The sequence below is a fragment of the Ciona intestinalis genome, chromosome 2 (genome assembly GCF_000224145.3).
Source record: "Ciona intestinalis chromosome 2, KH, whole genome shotgun sequence".
Lineage (NCBI taxonomy): Eukaryota > Metazoa > Chordata > Ascidiacea > Phlebobranchia > Cionidae > Ciona > Ciona intestinalis.
The window spans coordinates 3,062,824-3,078,132 of record NC_020167.2 but is presented as its reverse complement, the minus strand read 5'-3'; the positions used below and the strand labels follow the sequence as shown (position 1 = coordinate 3,078,132).

The 15,309-nt window shown below is 34.5% G+C and overlaps 2 protein-coding genes across 4 annotated transcripts in view; both read left to right on the top strand.

Annotated features, from left to right (window-relative positions):
• The window catches only part of LOC100177599 (ubiquitin carboxyl-terminal hydrolase 47), a 26,782-nt gene extending 22,042 nt beyond the window's left edge, over window positions 1–4,740 (top strand). For all 3 annotated transcript variants that reach the window (XM_026840567.1, XM_026840566.1, XM_018817613.1), the window contains 4 exons: window positions 1,773–1,964; window positions 2,383–2,513; window positions 2,877–2,986; window positions 3,752–4,740. In XM_026840567.1, the coding sequence (XP_026696368.1) occupies window positions 1,773–1,964; window positions 2,383–2,513; window positions 2,877–2,986; window positions 3,752–3,855 (537 nt within the window). In that variant the 3' untranslated portion in view covers window positions 3,856–4,740. The remainder of the gene's footprint in view (window positions 1–1,772; window positions 1,965–2,382; window positions 2,514–2,876; window positions 2,987–3,751) is intronic.
• Window positions 4,741–5,749: 1,009 nt separating this feature from the next.
• Window positions 5,750–14,215, top strand: LOC100175282 (zinc finger protein 704-like). The gene is made up of 8 exons (XM_002125652.5): window positions 5,750–5,925; window positions 6,133–6,225; window positions 9,199–9,305; window positions 9,791–10,353; window positions 11,085–11,234; window positions 11,986–12,168; window positions 12,485–12,588; window positions 12,784–14,215. Exons 1-8 carry the CDS (start codon window positions 5,837–5,839, stop codon window positions 12,893–12,895), a joined length of 1,401 nt encoding a protein of 466 aa, XP_002125688.1. The 5' UTR covers window positions 5,750–5,836; the 3' UTR covers window positions 12,896–14,215.
• The last annotated feature ends 1,094 nt before the right edge of the window (window positions 14,216–15,309 follow it).

Here is a 15,309-nt window from a genome sequence, read left to right as displayed (position 1 = left end):
TCAGGGTAAAAGCTGGTTAAAGCTTAAAATTGGAGTGATAAACAAAACGTTTAATACCAACCTGTTTCAAAAATTTGTGGCATTTTTTTTCTTACTTTTTACTCTTTATTCCAGAGCTGCATGTAGAAATGGACAAGCGAATGCCTTTGTTGTCATTAAAGCGACATCTTGCCCACTTTGTAGGCACAGCTACAAGAAGGTTTGTCATCTACAGGAAATACGCCAGTGGTCAAGAGGTATTTAATTATTGTGTTCTTGAAAAGTTTAATGTATGTGCTTAACATGTTACCTTTACTCATTAACCTTTTACCCACAGAATGAGATGAGTCAATTAACAGAAGATTTTCGATCAATTCCTAATTCGACGTTGTTTGTTGTTAAACTGGGTCGTGCTTTACGTAAAGATGAATATCGATGCAAACTTTATCAACTGAAGCTTTACGAGGAGGAGGTGGGTTATATAAGGTTTCTATGGTGGTTATAAGGTTTCTATAGTGGGTATAAGGTTCCTATGGTCGTTATAAGGTTTCTATGGTTGTTACAAGGTTTCTATGGTCTGTCATGAGGTTTCTATGGTATTTATAAAGTTTCTATGGTAGTTATAAGGTTTCTATGGGGGTTATATAGGGTTTTATGGTGGTTTGTTTATATAAGTTTTTTAGCTTTCGGCAATCCAAGTTTCAAGGCAATCCAAGTTTCAAAACTACATTTCACACAACTTTCGAATGAATTCACTTTTTCAACAACAGTTAATATGCTTCAACCACAGTAGTAGGTGGCCCAATCAAACAGAAACTTGGAAAGCATTACCATATGTAACTAGTAGTAAATAACATTACAATATGCATTTCCTCGTAACAGACTGCCAAACCATTAATGAATTGGGTGATACAACGTGGGTTGACAGTTGGTGACGCACGTAACTTGCTGTGTGAAGATATAAGTGAACAGTGTGATATACATACTCAACCAGAGAGGTGAGATCATAACATTTGTTTTAAACTGAAAAAACTGTAGCCTAAAAAAATTTTGAAACTTTGTGTGTCTAAAAAAATAATAAAAAAAGGAAAAAGTTAAACATAAATGGAAAAACTCATATTCTGTGGAATTTTTACTTTTTATTTTGTGAAAAAAAAGGTTATCTAAAATTTTAAAATGCATTTTAGAATTCGTATTCGTAAGAAAATGTGGAAGACACCAAGCCAAGTTTATCTTGAAAACGATAAATTTGGGACGAACATCAGTTTGTACGGAACCATTGAGTTTTTCATTGAATTCCTTGATAAACCTGAACCAAAGGTAGTGTAGTCGACTACAATGGTCATGTAAAACTTTGGGTATTTTTAATGCTAGGGAGGCAGGGTACTTAGACACACATTCCTATTAAAGAAATTTGATTTACAGGCTTTAATATTTACTGTTACTGGGTTATTGCAATGCAAAACAAGCGTCAGTCTGTATACCCTGCCCCTCCGGTCTCCAGGTTTGGAGCCTTTAGTTGCATATTGCAACAACAATTTTCGTCTGAATTAAATCAAGTAAACTCAAACGATCTACATTATGCCGTCACAATGCTGTGAAGTTGTATACATGCGTCAAATTTTACCTCATTGGTTGTAATGTTTACCGATTAATGCAATGCAAAAAAATCCCAAGGTAGGCCTGCCATCCCATATTCGGTGCATATTATTACATAGAGTTTCTTTTGACTTAAAAAAACTAAACTCATTTAATTGTCCATAAAACAACTTACATTATGACATCACAAACAGACAGCGGCCAATCAGCTTGTGTTGTTGTGTCGTCGATGGAGACCATCTTTACTTAAGTTTGAAGATTTTGAGGAAGTTGTTTTAAAAGACGAAGTTGTTTCATCGACTTACTTGGGGTGGAACGCAGATCATCTTCGAAAACAACTTGCCGTAGTTAGTGGGATACCAATCGACGATATACAAATGGCAAAGGTATTTTAGTATTGGTATGAATATGGATAATTGTAACTTATTTATTCTCATGTGGTGGGGCAAAGATAGTTGATATAACATGGTTGTTATGTTTCATGCACTTCATGGCTGCATATGTTTTGGTTTTCCTGTTTTCCTTTTTCTTTCTTTAATTCAGACAACTTTAAGTGAACATTGGGTTAAAACACAATCACCAATATGTGTTCGATACCCTGGTTCCTTGGTGTGCCTTAGAACCTCACACATACACAACAAAAAAAGTCCAATTTTCTCAAAACTTTTTTTAATATAAATATCAAAACTCTTTTCAAATTTGCTTGTAATATATATGGTTGCAAAAAATGCAAGTAATTGACAATCAGGCACTACCTAAAAATAAAGTAACCACTGATATACCTTAACACCCACATACCAACAGGGACGTGGTATGTTCCCATTCAGAACCAGTGTATTAGATGCTGATACAAGCCTTGATTGGGTTCCTACATCAACAAGCCCTCATACTTTCTCCATGCATCTTACTGAGGATGGAACTGTTGTATTTTACAGGTGATTTTGATTTACTGTGCACTTTTTATAACAAAAATTAAAAAAAAATGTTTTAACAAAAACCTGTAATGATGACACTGTTAAAATTCATCAATACTTTGTGTTGTAAAAGTCAATTTTGATTTTTATTCTTTATGTATTTATAATCTAGGGGCATTGTTGTCACATTAGTTTAAATTTAATAAAAATCTGGGGTGCATTGTTAAAATGCTGTTACCATTGAGCTTTTTTCATACTGTTGTATGAATCATGTTTTTTTTCAAATTAGTAGATTTTCTAAAACAAAAATACTTTAATTTTCAATGTAAATTGTGTTTTCATTTCTATAGCATACAATATTGATATATTAAATTATTTCTATAGAGATAAAAACGAGGAAATAAAAGAGATAACAGAGGAAGAAAGAAAGATAATCATGGACGAAGAGATGAAATCAAATTCAACCATATCGGCTTCCACTAAAACTAACAAAGGTATGTGAAAGTATTTAGATAATGCAGAAGGCACTAAAGTAGTGCATTTGCTGTAGCTTTGTGCTAAAGTGCCATGTGCTATATCAATGTCTTATGGACCTAAGATTTTGTTACCTTCAGCAAAGACAAAACAAAATATTAGTAACACGGCACTGTATAACCTTGCCACAGTGTTGTGGCATGGTGTCACAGTGTTGTGGCATGGTGTCACAGTGTTGTGGCATGGTGCCACAGGGCCACAGCATGGTTTAACAGTGTCGCCTCACAAATATTTTGTTTTGTTTTTGCTGAAGGTAAAAAAATGTTAGGTCCATAAGACATTGATATTCTGGTCATTTTCAATATAAACATTATAAATGTGAACTTTGTGATCATTTTCACCTGTTAAACTACTTTAAAATGCACGAAATTGCTTGGACTTTAAACAAAAATAGGCTAGTTTTATGTTACAGTTGAGCACTTTTATATTAAACTGAAATATGGCAGAGACAATACAATAGACTTGTCTTTCATCAGCCATAATAAGCCAGATTGTTAAAGAATTTTTAAATTTTTTATTAGATGTATTTTTAAGAGTCCAGCTGTTAAGTTGGTGCTGAAATGTCTGGTTATAACATCTGTGTTTACCTATTTAACTCTGTAATATACTAAATATATCACATTATTTCATAAATGCATATTTAAAAAAATAGCATTCTGCAATAATAAATAAACCACATTCATTCATTTATTTATAAATTTTAATTAAAGGTAATATTTTAACAGAACTGAACGGACCTTCAACAAAACCAGTTTCTTACCGACGAGAAAAAGCTTTGAAAATCTTTATTCCGCCTTCAAGAAACAAAGAAGTTACAACAGAGCTATAAACCTCCCAACAGCTGCCAGCATGTTACTTTCTACCCATATGCGCCTACCATTTAATAACACAGGGGATGCAGTCATAGATAGACATACAATTCTGTGAAACGTATTTCGACCCATTGGTTGTAATGAAAAATTTCAAGGGTTGGACTACCCACTCTGCCACCCAAGGTTCTGCGCTTAAAAGGTCAAAGATTCTATGTAGATGGAGTATACTGCAAGAGATTGAAGTATCAAAAATGGTCACTTCGTTTCTATACAGAGTTTACTTTTCTTTCTGGTAAAATATCCTCAACCCTACTGGCTATTCAAGAAGCCAAATAATATAACAACACACTGCAAGGTGCTTTCTTGTTTTTAAACCTACGACAGCAATACCCAAATTCACAGTACCAGCAAATTGTTATGTGTAGATGTTATCGTTGTCTTACTGGACAGCATTTGTTAATTCTTTTTTTACATATAATGACAACGCTTGAAGTTTTGTTCCTATAAGCTGTGCTTCTCAACCTCTACGTCACGATTTAAAACTAGGTCACCATTTGATTTGGTTGCCACTACAGCAGTTTGCAATATCTTTTGGCTGTGGTTTTAAATGTTAAATTAATTTATTTCATGCCTGCAAAAAGTTGTATCAAATGTAAATTCGCTGTTAATTAATTTAATATTTGGTTTGTGTCATTGAACAGTTAAGAAGAACTGCTATGAAGTGTACCAAAGTGCTTTTCTCTTTAAATTGGTGTGCACTATGTTATTTACAGTTCGTACACAGAGGAAAACTGGATGTGCTATATACAAATAGATGCTTGCGGTGTCATAATGTCGTTTGCATTTTTAAAGCTTTGTTAAAATAGCATCGATTCGTGACAATAAAAGTTAATGTTGATAAATTTCTACAATTAATACCGAGTCTACTGACATAATGCATATAAAATGTGTTTTTTTTTAATTAATCGGCTAAAACAGCGCAAGAAGGGTATTAACATCAAAACGGCAGTCCTGAAAACAAGGTATGATTAAAAACATGCAAATACAACCAGTTTATAAGCGAGTTTGTTAAACGTAGTTACTTGTGGACGACTTTTGACTTATTACTTGTGGTATGTGGTATTCTGTGTAGCAACAACAAGCGGTTTTGTGTAACGTATCCAGGGATTAACCTTGAGCATTCAACGCAAAGCGCACAGTTAAAGCGCTCCCGGCCACTGTAGTTCAACCGTTACTAGTTCAATGTTTGTTTTTGCGGTAAATTACCGACAGCCGCCGGCGCGCCCGGATATCGCCGTGTCTGGCGGGAACTTTTTTTATCTTTAATTTTCCCATGCCCGGTGTTTCAGGTGTCCGCATTTTTCCTGTCGCGCACAGACCGGTACTGTTGTGTGGCAGCAGTGTTCGTTACCTTCACGGATCGGCGTGGTCGGTAGGTCTATTTCCCATACCCGTTTGTTATGTATGCGTGTGTGTGCGTGTGGGTGCGCGTGCGTACGAGAGATTCGCGGACCGAGTGTTATGGCTGTTCTACTTCACTCCCTGAGATACATATTGCGCCATAAGGAAGTTTACTGTATAAAGATTCAGAAAGACGCCGGTCGGTGTTTGTTTTCTGCTCGGGGAAAAGCGAGTAGACGTGTTTTCAAAATATTAGTTAAGAGTGAAAGAGTGAAACGCACTTTATAAGAATAGCCGAGTTAAGTGTGATCATTAAAAAGAAACAGAATTTGCTTATTGTGTTTGATTATTGCGACCATATTTTTTAAAATAGCCTTCTTTATGTTAATTTAACGAAATAAACTGAAATAATATACGTTTTAGTGTAAAATTATGGACTGTGGTTGGGGTGTTTTAACTAGGATATGTAAAATTATTTACAAGTACTATTAGTAACTGCTTTTTCCTTTCAGCGTATTTTTTGTGATCTGTTTTTGTATGTAAATTATCAAAATTTTTGAAACAAAATTAAATAAAACCCAAAAAGTTGAAAAACAAATGACTGGCGTCAGTGGAATAGTGGAAATACATATAAGTGAACACTCAAAAGTTAAAGAACAACCAGAGAGTATTTCTTCTCCTGTTACGTAAGTTTTACTTTGTATTTTTGTTTTTGTAGTCTGTATTTTGCATAGGAATTGATTAATTTAAAGGTTTAAACATGAAATTAATTTATATCCTTAAATATTAGTAACTAGGCTATCCAAGAAATTGCACAATTAAAGAGAATGTTTAATGTATCAAAATGTATAGTAGTTACATTTATTCAACATGTTGTTTTATATCTAAAACAGAAAAGTCGGTGAGCAATCCAACATGTCCGAAGAAAAGTTAGTTTTGTGTGGGAATCGACCGGTATCGGCAAGCATTGAAGTGCCAAAGCCATGGTAAGTTGGACAGTCTAGGCTACATGGCTTGTTTAAGTCGTAAAGATCCATTTTGCACCTACTTTAATGGAGTAGGTTGGGGTTGGGAAAGAGTTATGTGACTATATTCTCAGGAGTCAAAAAGAGAGTTGTTAATGGGTAAAAACAGAATAAAAATATGGGGTAATATCTGGTAACAATATCCATCTTACCCTACAGTACTATTGTTTTATATTACTAAAACATCCAGTTGTCTATTTACTTTAAATTGGTTAGATCTATGTTTTCTTCCATTTTATAGTCCCATTTGGTAGTGACTAGTGAACAAAGAACATTTTTAAAATAATATAACTCTATCCTCACAGTGCACAAGAGTGTTGCTAGTTGTTAGAAACAGGGAATGTGGGATATTATATCCTAACGGTATCCATCCTATTCCTAAAAGTTTACAGTTGGTCCCTTCTTAATATGTAACAATGTAATTTATGTAATAGTTTTCAAGCCAAAGTATTTTTCTACCAGAGTTGCATTATGTATAGGCCTACTAAATCTATAGCCTATTTTATGATTTGAGAAACTAGTAAGCTGTTTTTGTTTATTAAATCACAACAAAACAGTCATGTACGTGTTAACAAATTTGATTAAGAAAAAAAGTTCTTGGTTTGTTAATTGTTATAGTTTAAAATTTGGGCTCTGTATTTGTTTTATATCTTTTTTATAATTTTTCAATATATCTTGTTATAATGTCTATGTTTCTAGTGTATGTAATGTGTAGTAAGATTTTATTTCACGTCTTTGTTTGTAAACAGTGTGGCAACGCCTTAGACACACCCAACAGCCTAAGCCAATCATGTGTCTTGTTTTTGTCGTTATGTAAGCTGTATATCTGGTTCCCTGTAATGGGATTAGACAGCAATTAAAAACATTCATTCTGTGATCATGTCTGCTTGGTGTTAATGTTATTTAAAGCTCTAACATTCAAGTGTTAATCTATTAATCTTATCCAAAACTCAGATACATTTTCTAACTTCAATGATTCTTAAAATATACAACTTTTTTCTGACGTAATATTGAAGTAGTTTTAAATATAAGTAACGATGTTTAACCATTGGGTAGAGTCGCTTTTGGTTGTGTTTTAATAAAACAGCGTCGTATTTAGGTAATTAGTATTGCGTGTATAGCAAGAGCGTTTTGTTGGCTATCCAAACATATAAACCACTCGTTGCGATCGGCTCCAAAATTAGCGCAAAGTGTATTTAAACCGTTGAGTTCGTCCATCTAGCTAAGCTAAAGCCACCGGCGCGCGAGTAGTCCGACTGGGAAAGGTCTAATATGACGCAATAATGGCGCAACCAGCAGTGCCTGTCGGCGCTGTTAAAGTTGAATCCTGTTTGTACTTTTCCGCTTACGCTGGGAAATTTAGACTTTGCGGATGAGGAACCAAATACATTATGTTCTCTTTTGGTTCGTGCGGATCATATTTATTCTTTTAATATCATTTCATGGAAATTTTAGAATATTTTGCGTCTGTCCCAAGTTCTTTATTCTCTTTGATTTTGTTTCGGATTTATTTTAAATTTCCGAACTTATATACAAATTAACGATTCTAAATTCGTAACCACGTATGAATGTGTTGTAGCAGTAGATATAGCGTGGGAGGTCTTTAAAGGAAGCCTAACCGTCTAGTCATCGTCGTGACGTAAATTAAGTTAGTCATTACTACGCTAAAGCAACGATTTCCGTGTATTTATACGTCGTCCTGATACCTTATCGTGTTAAAAGAGGTCGTGTCATTACTCGGTTTGTTTTAAAAACTACAACTTTTATGAATAATGTAACCTAATTGACAGGCACATCAAATAATTCCGTGTGTGTAGAAAATGTTTAAAAAAATAATTATTTTTTGTTCTAAATTGCGTAAGTAGCGTCGAATTGTCGACGCTGCATTTTCTTTGTTGAGTTACATGGCCGGCCTAATTCGCTCTGTCATGTTGTTATTGTAGTCACGTGTTTCGTAGCACCAATAGGATAGCGCTGTTGCCTTGCGCATAATCACACACAGAGCAATCACATGTCCTCCAAAATTTACTCCTACGAGCAATAATAGAAACAAAGAATGATGACGTAACGAACCAGTTCGCCCTGTCTGCGCTGTTACATTTTACTCCCCAGGTTTCTGGTCTACTTTCTTTGTCCTTTTTGGTTGCGTAACGAAAGGCAATATTAAACTACCAATTTGCATTGAGGTTTTTAGTTTTCACCTGTTTGGTTTTTAATGTAAAACCATACTCGCAGCTGTTAGTTCGCGTTGCCTTACCCGCCCACACAAGTCATTATATAATACAGCCTTCCGTTTTTGTGATTATACGATGCTTGCTACGACGTCACACATGGATATTTTTACTTTTCTGGCCATGCCCGTGACGCATGCTCTGCGGAATGCATTAATCTCTCTGGATCTCCGCGCGTTTTCGCTTTCCACGAAATGTAGTGACGCACAGAGTAATACAGAGGTCATGCCACAATAACACACAGCACGATTCACCGGCCAATTTACGCCGACTGATCTGCCACATACAATTAATTATAAACTTCTCTGAGGAAATGATCAGCTTCATAAATAAACTAATCACATTGGTTCACGTTTGTAGCAAGAGAACTTTTGTATCTGTGTAAACAAAACCAGTGTATGTTATTGTTTTGGTAACCTTTAAAGCTATTTAAAATGTGGCTTAACTGCGTACTTTTTATACATGGCTATACATTGGTCTATCAATGGGCTATTAATTTTTCTAGATTTTGCTATATACCCTCTGTTTAGTTTAATAGTATATTTCCATTAATATAATGAAAAAACAATATTATAGTTGTTTTGTTAAAATTTTCTTTTCCTGTTATTATGAGCCCAAGAAAAGCCACACCACTCCCTTACTTTTACTATGCACCAAAAATTTAATCATGTTTTCCACAAAATTTAATCATTTTTTATCGCAGTCGAATGCGAAAAACCTCGGAAGAACCCACGATGACTGAGTTAATGGCAGCAATGGTTTTAAGCAATCTTTCTACGAGTCCCGTGTTTCATAACCCACCAAATAAAGGTATTACATAGAAGACCATCAATTTGACCAACTACGCTTCTTATTTAAATTACACTGTAAAGGAATTCTTTACCATGTATTTAAACACTGTCATTATCTTGCTAATGGCCTTTTTTTTGCTGTTTTACCCAATTTAATCTATATATATATATATTTATAAAAAAAAAAATGACTCATTAATATGTTGTCCAAATTGATATATTGGATAAAATGGATTTATATAACATTCAGCCTACTGGAAAAATATTCACCCACAAAGTTAACTTGGTAACCAGTAACCAAGCATGAAGTGTATGAAACCAAACCCACATGTTATAAAAGTTTTTACCCCCGGCTTTTTTTTTTTTTCCCCCATTTATCTATTTTTAAACCCATGATTTATGGGTGAGGTCCTTGATGGAGAACCTATCTATGAAATTTATTACAGTTACTTTATTTGATTAATCATCTTAAAATGGATATAAATTCCTGTTTCCAAACCACAGATATGAGTCCTCAAAGCTTTGGCAGCAGCGGCGTTGGAAGTTGGTCTTTAGATCCCAACCAGTCTTCCCCATCCAGGCATCTCACATCGAGCAGGAATGCACCCCCGTCTGGATCAAATTTGTTGGATCGACGTCCTTCATACAGCACTGATGATACCACCGATCCTAACTCAATGATTCTGATCGAAGAGCCATCTGAAGATAATTCGGATGAACCTCAAGATCTCAGAGTAAACCGTCCGCAACAATCACAAGGCGTGCAGATTGTTCAAACCAGTCCTGACCGGTTAGAAGTGGTAATGGAAGAAGAAGAGCAAAAATCAAGGAGTGAGGATCGTGTTCCCATCCTCCAACAGCACCAGTTATCTTTCCCTTACTACTTTGCTCCCACGTTGGTCCCCGCATACCCAGCGAGCCTCCCAGCCGAGCTAAGAGTCCAACTTGCATCCACTCCTCCTCATCAAACTAGATCCCCCGACATGGGATGTGGGACTGTCGCCCCTGGTTACATAGAGAGCACCAAACTTCATCGACACTTACATCGGTCAGCGCCATATCACAAGGTAAAATTCCCCCCCTTTTTCATATTCTATATGGGTGAGGTTCTACTACAGCGAGGCACGCTAGATGTACCTGCAGTTGAGCATGCCAGAGTTGGCCCATTGCTCCAAAACTCTCTTGCCACAGCATATTTTCAAGATTTTTGGGAGAAAAAAAACACTTTTTATTGTTTAACTTTAGAATAACAAATTGAATTAGTGCTGTGTAAACATTTGGTGTCTAAACAAACCATGCACAAAAAATTCTTGCCGGAGCAATAGTTCAATGACGTTTGTGCAGAACGTAAATAGCCTACTGTTTATTATTTAACCAAATATGAACAAATTTACTTTGCCCTCTGTAAACATTGTGACTTATAAAAAACATTCATGGATATTATGACGCATTATTACGCATGATGGCGCAAAGGTCATCAAATATATTGTCAACATAAAGTGAACAGATGTTTCCTGACAATAACCTTGTCATTATTTGTCACCCTGTCTGTTTAACTTCAATTTAACAATATCTGGTCATTCTACTGTCATTATTATTTGTGTATATATATACATATACCGTCGTCATAGCCATATTTTATTATTTTAGAAAAACCGGGTGTGACATTCAGATGCATACATATGTATTAAACCAAATGTTTCTATAGTGCACATTTAGGCATGTTAATTTTAAATTAAAATTGCATTTTAGTACTGATTCTACAATTTTTTTAATTTTCATTATCTTAAAATTTTAGAACTCTGATGAATTATCGGTCCCAACACCCAGTGGGGGAAGCAGTCCCTCCACCCTGACATTGGGTTCAGCACCCACGGGTTTCTACCATTTCCCCACCAACCCCATCCCTGTAGCAAGCCTTGCTTTCTCCCCTTCACATCGAACAAAGGTGAGCATGGGCGTCATATTTATGATGAAAAAACAAATCGGAAGTAAACATTAAAATACAGCTTATGCACCTAACCTGGGATAGTACATGTACATGGTAGGGAATGCAGGCCCACACTTGAGTTTTCTACACCACTTAGATCAGTAAACATTACAGCCAATCACTTAATCAGTAAGATTTGTTTCATAAGAATGTGCGTCTAAGTAAAAGTATCCGAGTCTATAAAATGCGGTTACAACTACAACCTACGCAATAAACATCCGGAACATCACTGATTAATGTAGTGAACGTACTTTAGCTCTGCTTGTTTGTAAAAGCTGTTTTGGGTAAAGCTGAGGTTGTAATACATATAATGATACATATTCGCCACGGCACCCCAACATTATGCGTAACAAGGAAGGGACTTTCCTCCGTGGGTTTGGTTTCAATGTTTGTTTCACGGATGGTTTAACACTCATGGGGGATTTTGAATCTTTTATGTAACTGAGTTCTGGAAAAACTTTTTTTACAATGAATTTGTTTTTTAAATATTTTTAAATATATTTAGACATAATATAATACAATTTTTGTGAATTTTTAGTTATCAAATTTTTTTTTAAAGAATTTTTAATCTATTTATTTATTTTTATTTTTTAACTACAAACTGACCTGTTTTACAATGTGTTTTTAAAAAAGATTGGTAAGTTTCTAGTTTTAAATCACCACTTTAATTTCTTCTCATGGAAACCTAAACCTCCCACCACATCCACAGCTCCGATCCCCACTTGCATCCTCCTCTCCTGCTCCTAAAGTCCAACCCCGCATCTCACATAGCAACCCCATCACTATACCATCCGGGTACACCATGGTGCAGGACGGTAACGTTGCCCCAACATCAATCACTCTACCACAAGCTAAAGCGTTTTCTTGGCACAGTAGTGCAACTGGAGCAATTGTAAGTTACGATTTTTGAAATCAGTTTAAGCACATTTTAAGTGAGCCTATTCTATATGGGTAAGGTATGGGTCTAAGTTATAGGACAACTATGGTGTGAATTCCGACTGTAAAACCTTTCCCATATAGAATAAAAAGTGATAAGCTAAACTGTACCCTAATTTCCATGTCCATGGCATGCCACACTGTATGACCTTGCCCATATAGAGTATACCACAATTGCTTGCCTCACTGTAAGACCATATAACATAACTTGAATAAACTATCATACCAACTGTTTTATATTTACACCATCACTCATGAAAATATTCCCCCAGTATTCCACAAAACCATCATTGGTCCACCAACGACAACAACTTCATCAAGCTGCCTCACCCAAGATGGCGTATCCTATTTCCCCCAAGTCACTGCCCCATGGAAGGTAACAAATTTTATTTAATTTTTTCTTTAAAGTATTTATGGAATGTGATTTTTTATTTATTTAAAAATTTTTTTACTGTTTTTTATTCCGAAAGTAAAGAACTCTCAAATATTTACTTTTCAGTAGTTTTTTGTACATTTTTTTTTTAATTTGTTTCTAAAATTCAATTTTACTAAAGTTTCTAAACTTTTTCAGAAAAGTTCGTGGCGATGGTAAAAAATGTCGCAAAGTTTACGGTATGGAGAATCGCGAGATGTGGTGCACGGCGTGTAAGTGGAAGAAGGCTTGCCAACGATTTCCCGACTGAAAATCCAGATACACCTCGTCTAATAGAAAGTTGGTCCCAACCCAGAGGGGTGTCGGTCAAAACAACAAGTTGTCGGGAAAAGAGCGATCCAAATGCCATGGGAACAACTAAGAGCAGCTTTGCTCTTCAGACGTCACATCTTTGCTTCATTGTGATTTTTAAGTCGTTTTTGGGGGGCTGTTAATGAAAAAACTATTGGTTCTGCTCACCCTGGATTTACTGAATTCTCGTTAAAGTTTTTGGGTTCAATAATTTGGGTTTTCAACTAAAAACTTTAAGTGTTTATAGATTACTAGTAAAAACTTTTCCTCACTGTGATAAATCAAACACTTTCCAATTATGTCCAATTATGTTCATTATTAACCATTTTTCTTAATTTGCGAAGCAATTAATCTCCCAAAAATAATTTGTTAAAAACGAAAACGATTTCTTAATTTTTTTGTCGATATGTTAATTAGTTTTTAACTTTTTTTCGTTTCGACACCCCTATACTTTGTGCTCTGCATCATACACCTTATGACTGTGTATAGAACTGTGAGTTACTTACTGCCACATTGCTTTTATTTGTTAATTTACATTGAAAATATCACACGCTAAAAAAATGTTACAAATTTAGAACACATATTTTCAATTATATTAACAAAAAGGAAATTTTTTTTCTTTTTTTTCTTTTAAAACATTAAAAGATTAATAACCACAATTTAGGTATTTTTTAATAAATGATTCAATTGATACATAAGATATTAAAAACAACATTTCGAACTTTTACTTTTTAAATAAAATGTTTTTTCACTTTTGCTGAATTAAATGAAAATTTTTAAATATTTTTTTTACATTTTTTTGGCAAATTTTTCTTTTTAACTGTGTTTATATTTTAGTGGTGCCATTTTGTTCTTGTTTTTACCATCTTGTACTATATTTACTGCTCTTTCTATTTAAATGTGCAACACTTTTGCCACTTTACTAAACTTTAATTCCTATAACTGATAACTTAGGGAACAATAGTTCTGATTCTCTAAATCCTATCGAAATATAAATAAACTTGGGCGACCAACTATAGGATTTAATTTCAAGTAATCAATATAAATTACTTTTCATCCTGAAAAATACTTTTTTTACAATTTTTTAATTCGAAAAATTAAATTTAAAATCACAATTCCATATTCTTCACACTCAGTTCCACAGTTGGTAAAATCAGCTTTCTTCTTTTTGTAACTTTCTTTATTTTCATCAATATTTAAGTTCTTTTTATCAGTATTAAACTAAACATTAACAAGGTGTGTAATAATGTATGTATATTCTCAATAAAATTGTATCTGCTAAAATTGTTTCAAATATTTATTCAGTTAATATATTGGGTGACGACAGCAGACAATGGAAAAATTAATTGCCAGAGTTTATGGGTAATTCTGTAAAATATATATACAATTTAGAGTATAGTGGGGAAGACGATACATCTTTAGCACATATTAACTAAATATCCTGGTCGAGTTTTACACAACTAACAACAGTCTATGGAAGTAGAATACGGTTTTACAATTCTTTGAAAGTTTTGTGTTTACTACCAAATGGGATGGGAAAATAGATGGAAAAGGTGTCCCATTTTCCCCACTCTACTATATATTTAAATGTTGGACTAAACAGTATTTTGTATTCTAACTTCAAACTTTTGTATTAGTGTATACAGTAGGTGCAAACAAATATAATTTGTATGTGCACTTATAGTAGTACAACTGATGTTCAGTTTATCTACCTTTGGGGCAACCACAGCATGCACGTGGAAGAATAGATTCAAATTTTTGTGACAAAGTTTACCCAACTTTAAGTTCGTTGCCGGTGTGATATATTTGTTCCGATTGATATATTTGTACCGGACGGTACTGCGCATGCGCTAAGACGCTACTGACCAATATAAACAGAATATAAAGAACAATGGTATTAACGGTACGTACAAATTTGTGGACCATAAATTATGGAAATGGAATTGATTTTAAAGTATTAGGCTATTATCTAAATGAGTGATGATACTTATAATAGAGAATGGTGACATAAAGAAATATATTTCTCATTGCCGCGGCACGTGTGAAAACACACCAGTTGGATTCATTCATCACGTTCACTTTGCTGGAGTCTAGACTGGAAACGAATGCTATGCGAAAACTGAGAAAACGCGAATAAAATCCAGGAACAGAACCGACAGAGCTTATTTCCAAGAAGATGATGGTTTGCAAATCATAGAACGTTTAATATACGCACACTATACGGATTCATTGTTCAGAAAGCAACGATGTAAGTGGTTGGTTTGTTTTACTTGTATGTTTGGACTTTCGGTCGTTTTGCTGTTAGTTTTGTTTTCTTCGTTGTTTTAATTAATCTGATCTTCGCTACCGCATTCGAAGATTTAAAAAATGTTT

Bases quoted from the DNA above. Each gene is read 5' to 3' on its own strand.
- LOC100175282 (XM_002125652.5), top strand. From the start codon at position 5,837: ATGACTGGCGTCAGTGGAATAGTGGAAATACATATAAGTGAACACTCA. The intron at 6,226-9,198 runs GTAAGTTGGACA...TTTTTATCGCAG, and splicing joins ATTGAAGTGCCAAAGCCATG to TCGAATGCGAAAAACCTCGG. The intron at 12,169-12,484 runs GTAAGTTACGAT...ATATTCCCCCAG, and splicing joins GTAGTGCAACTGGAGCAATT to TATTCCACAAAACCATCATT.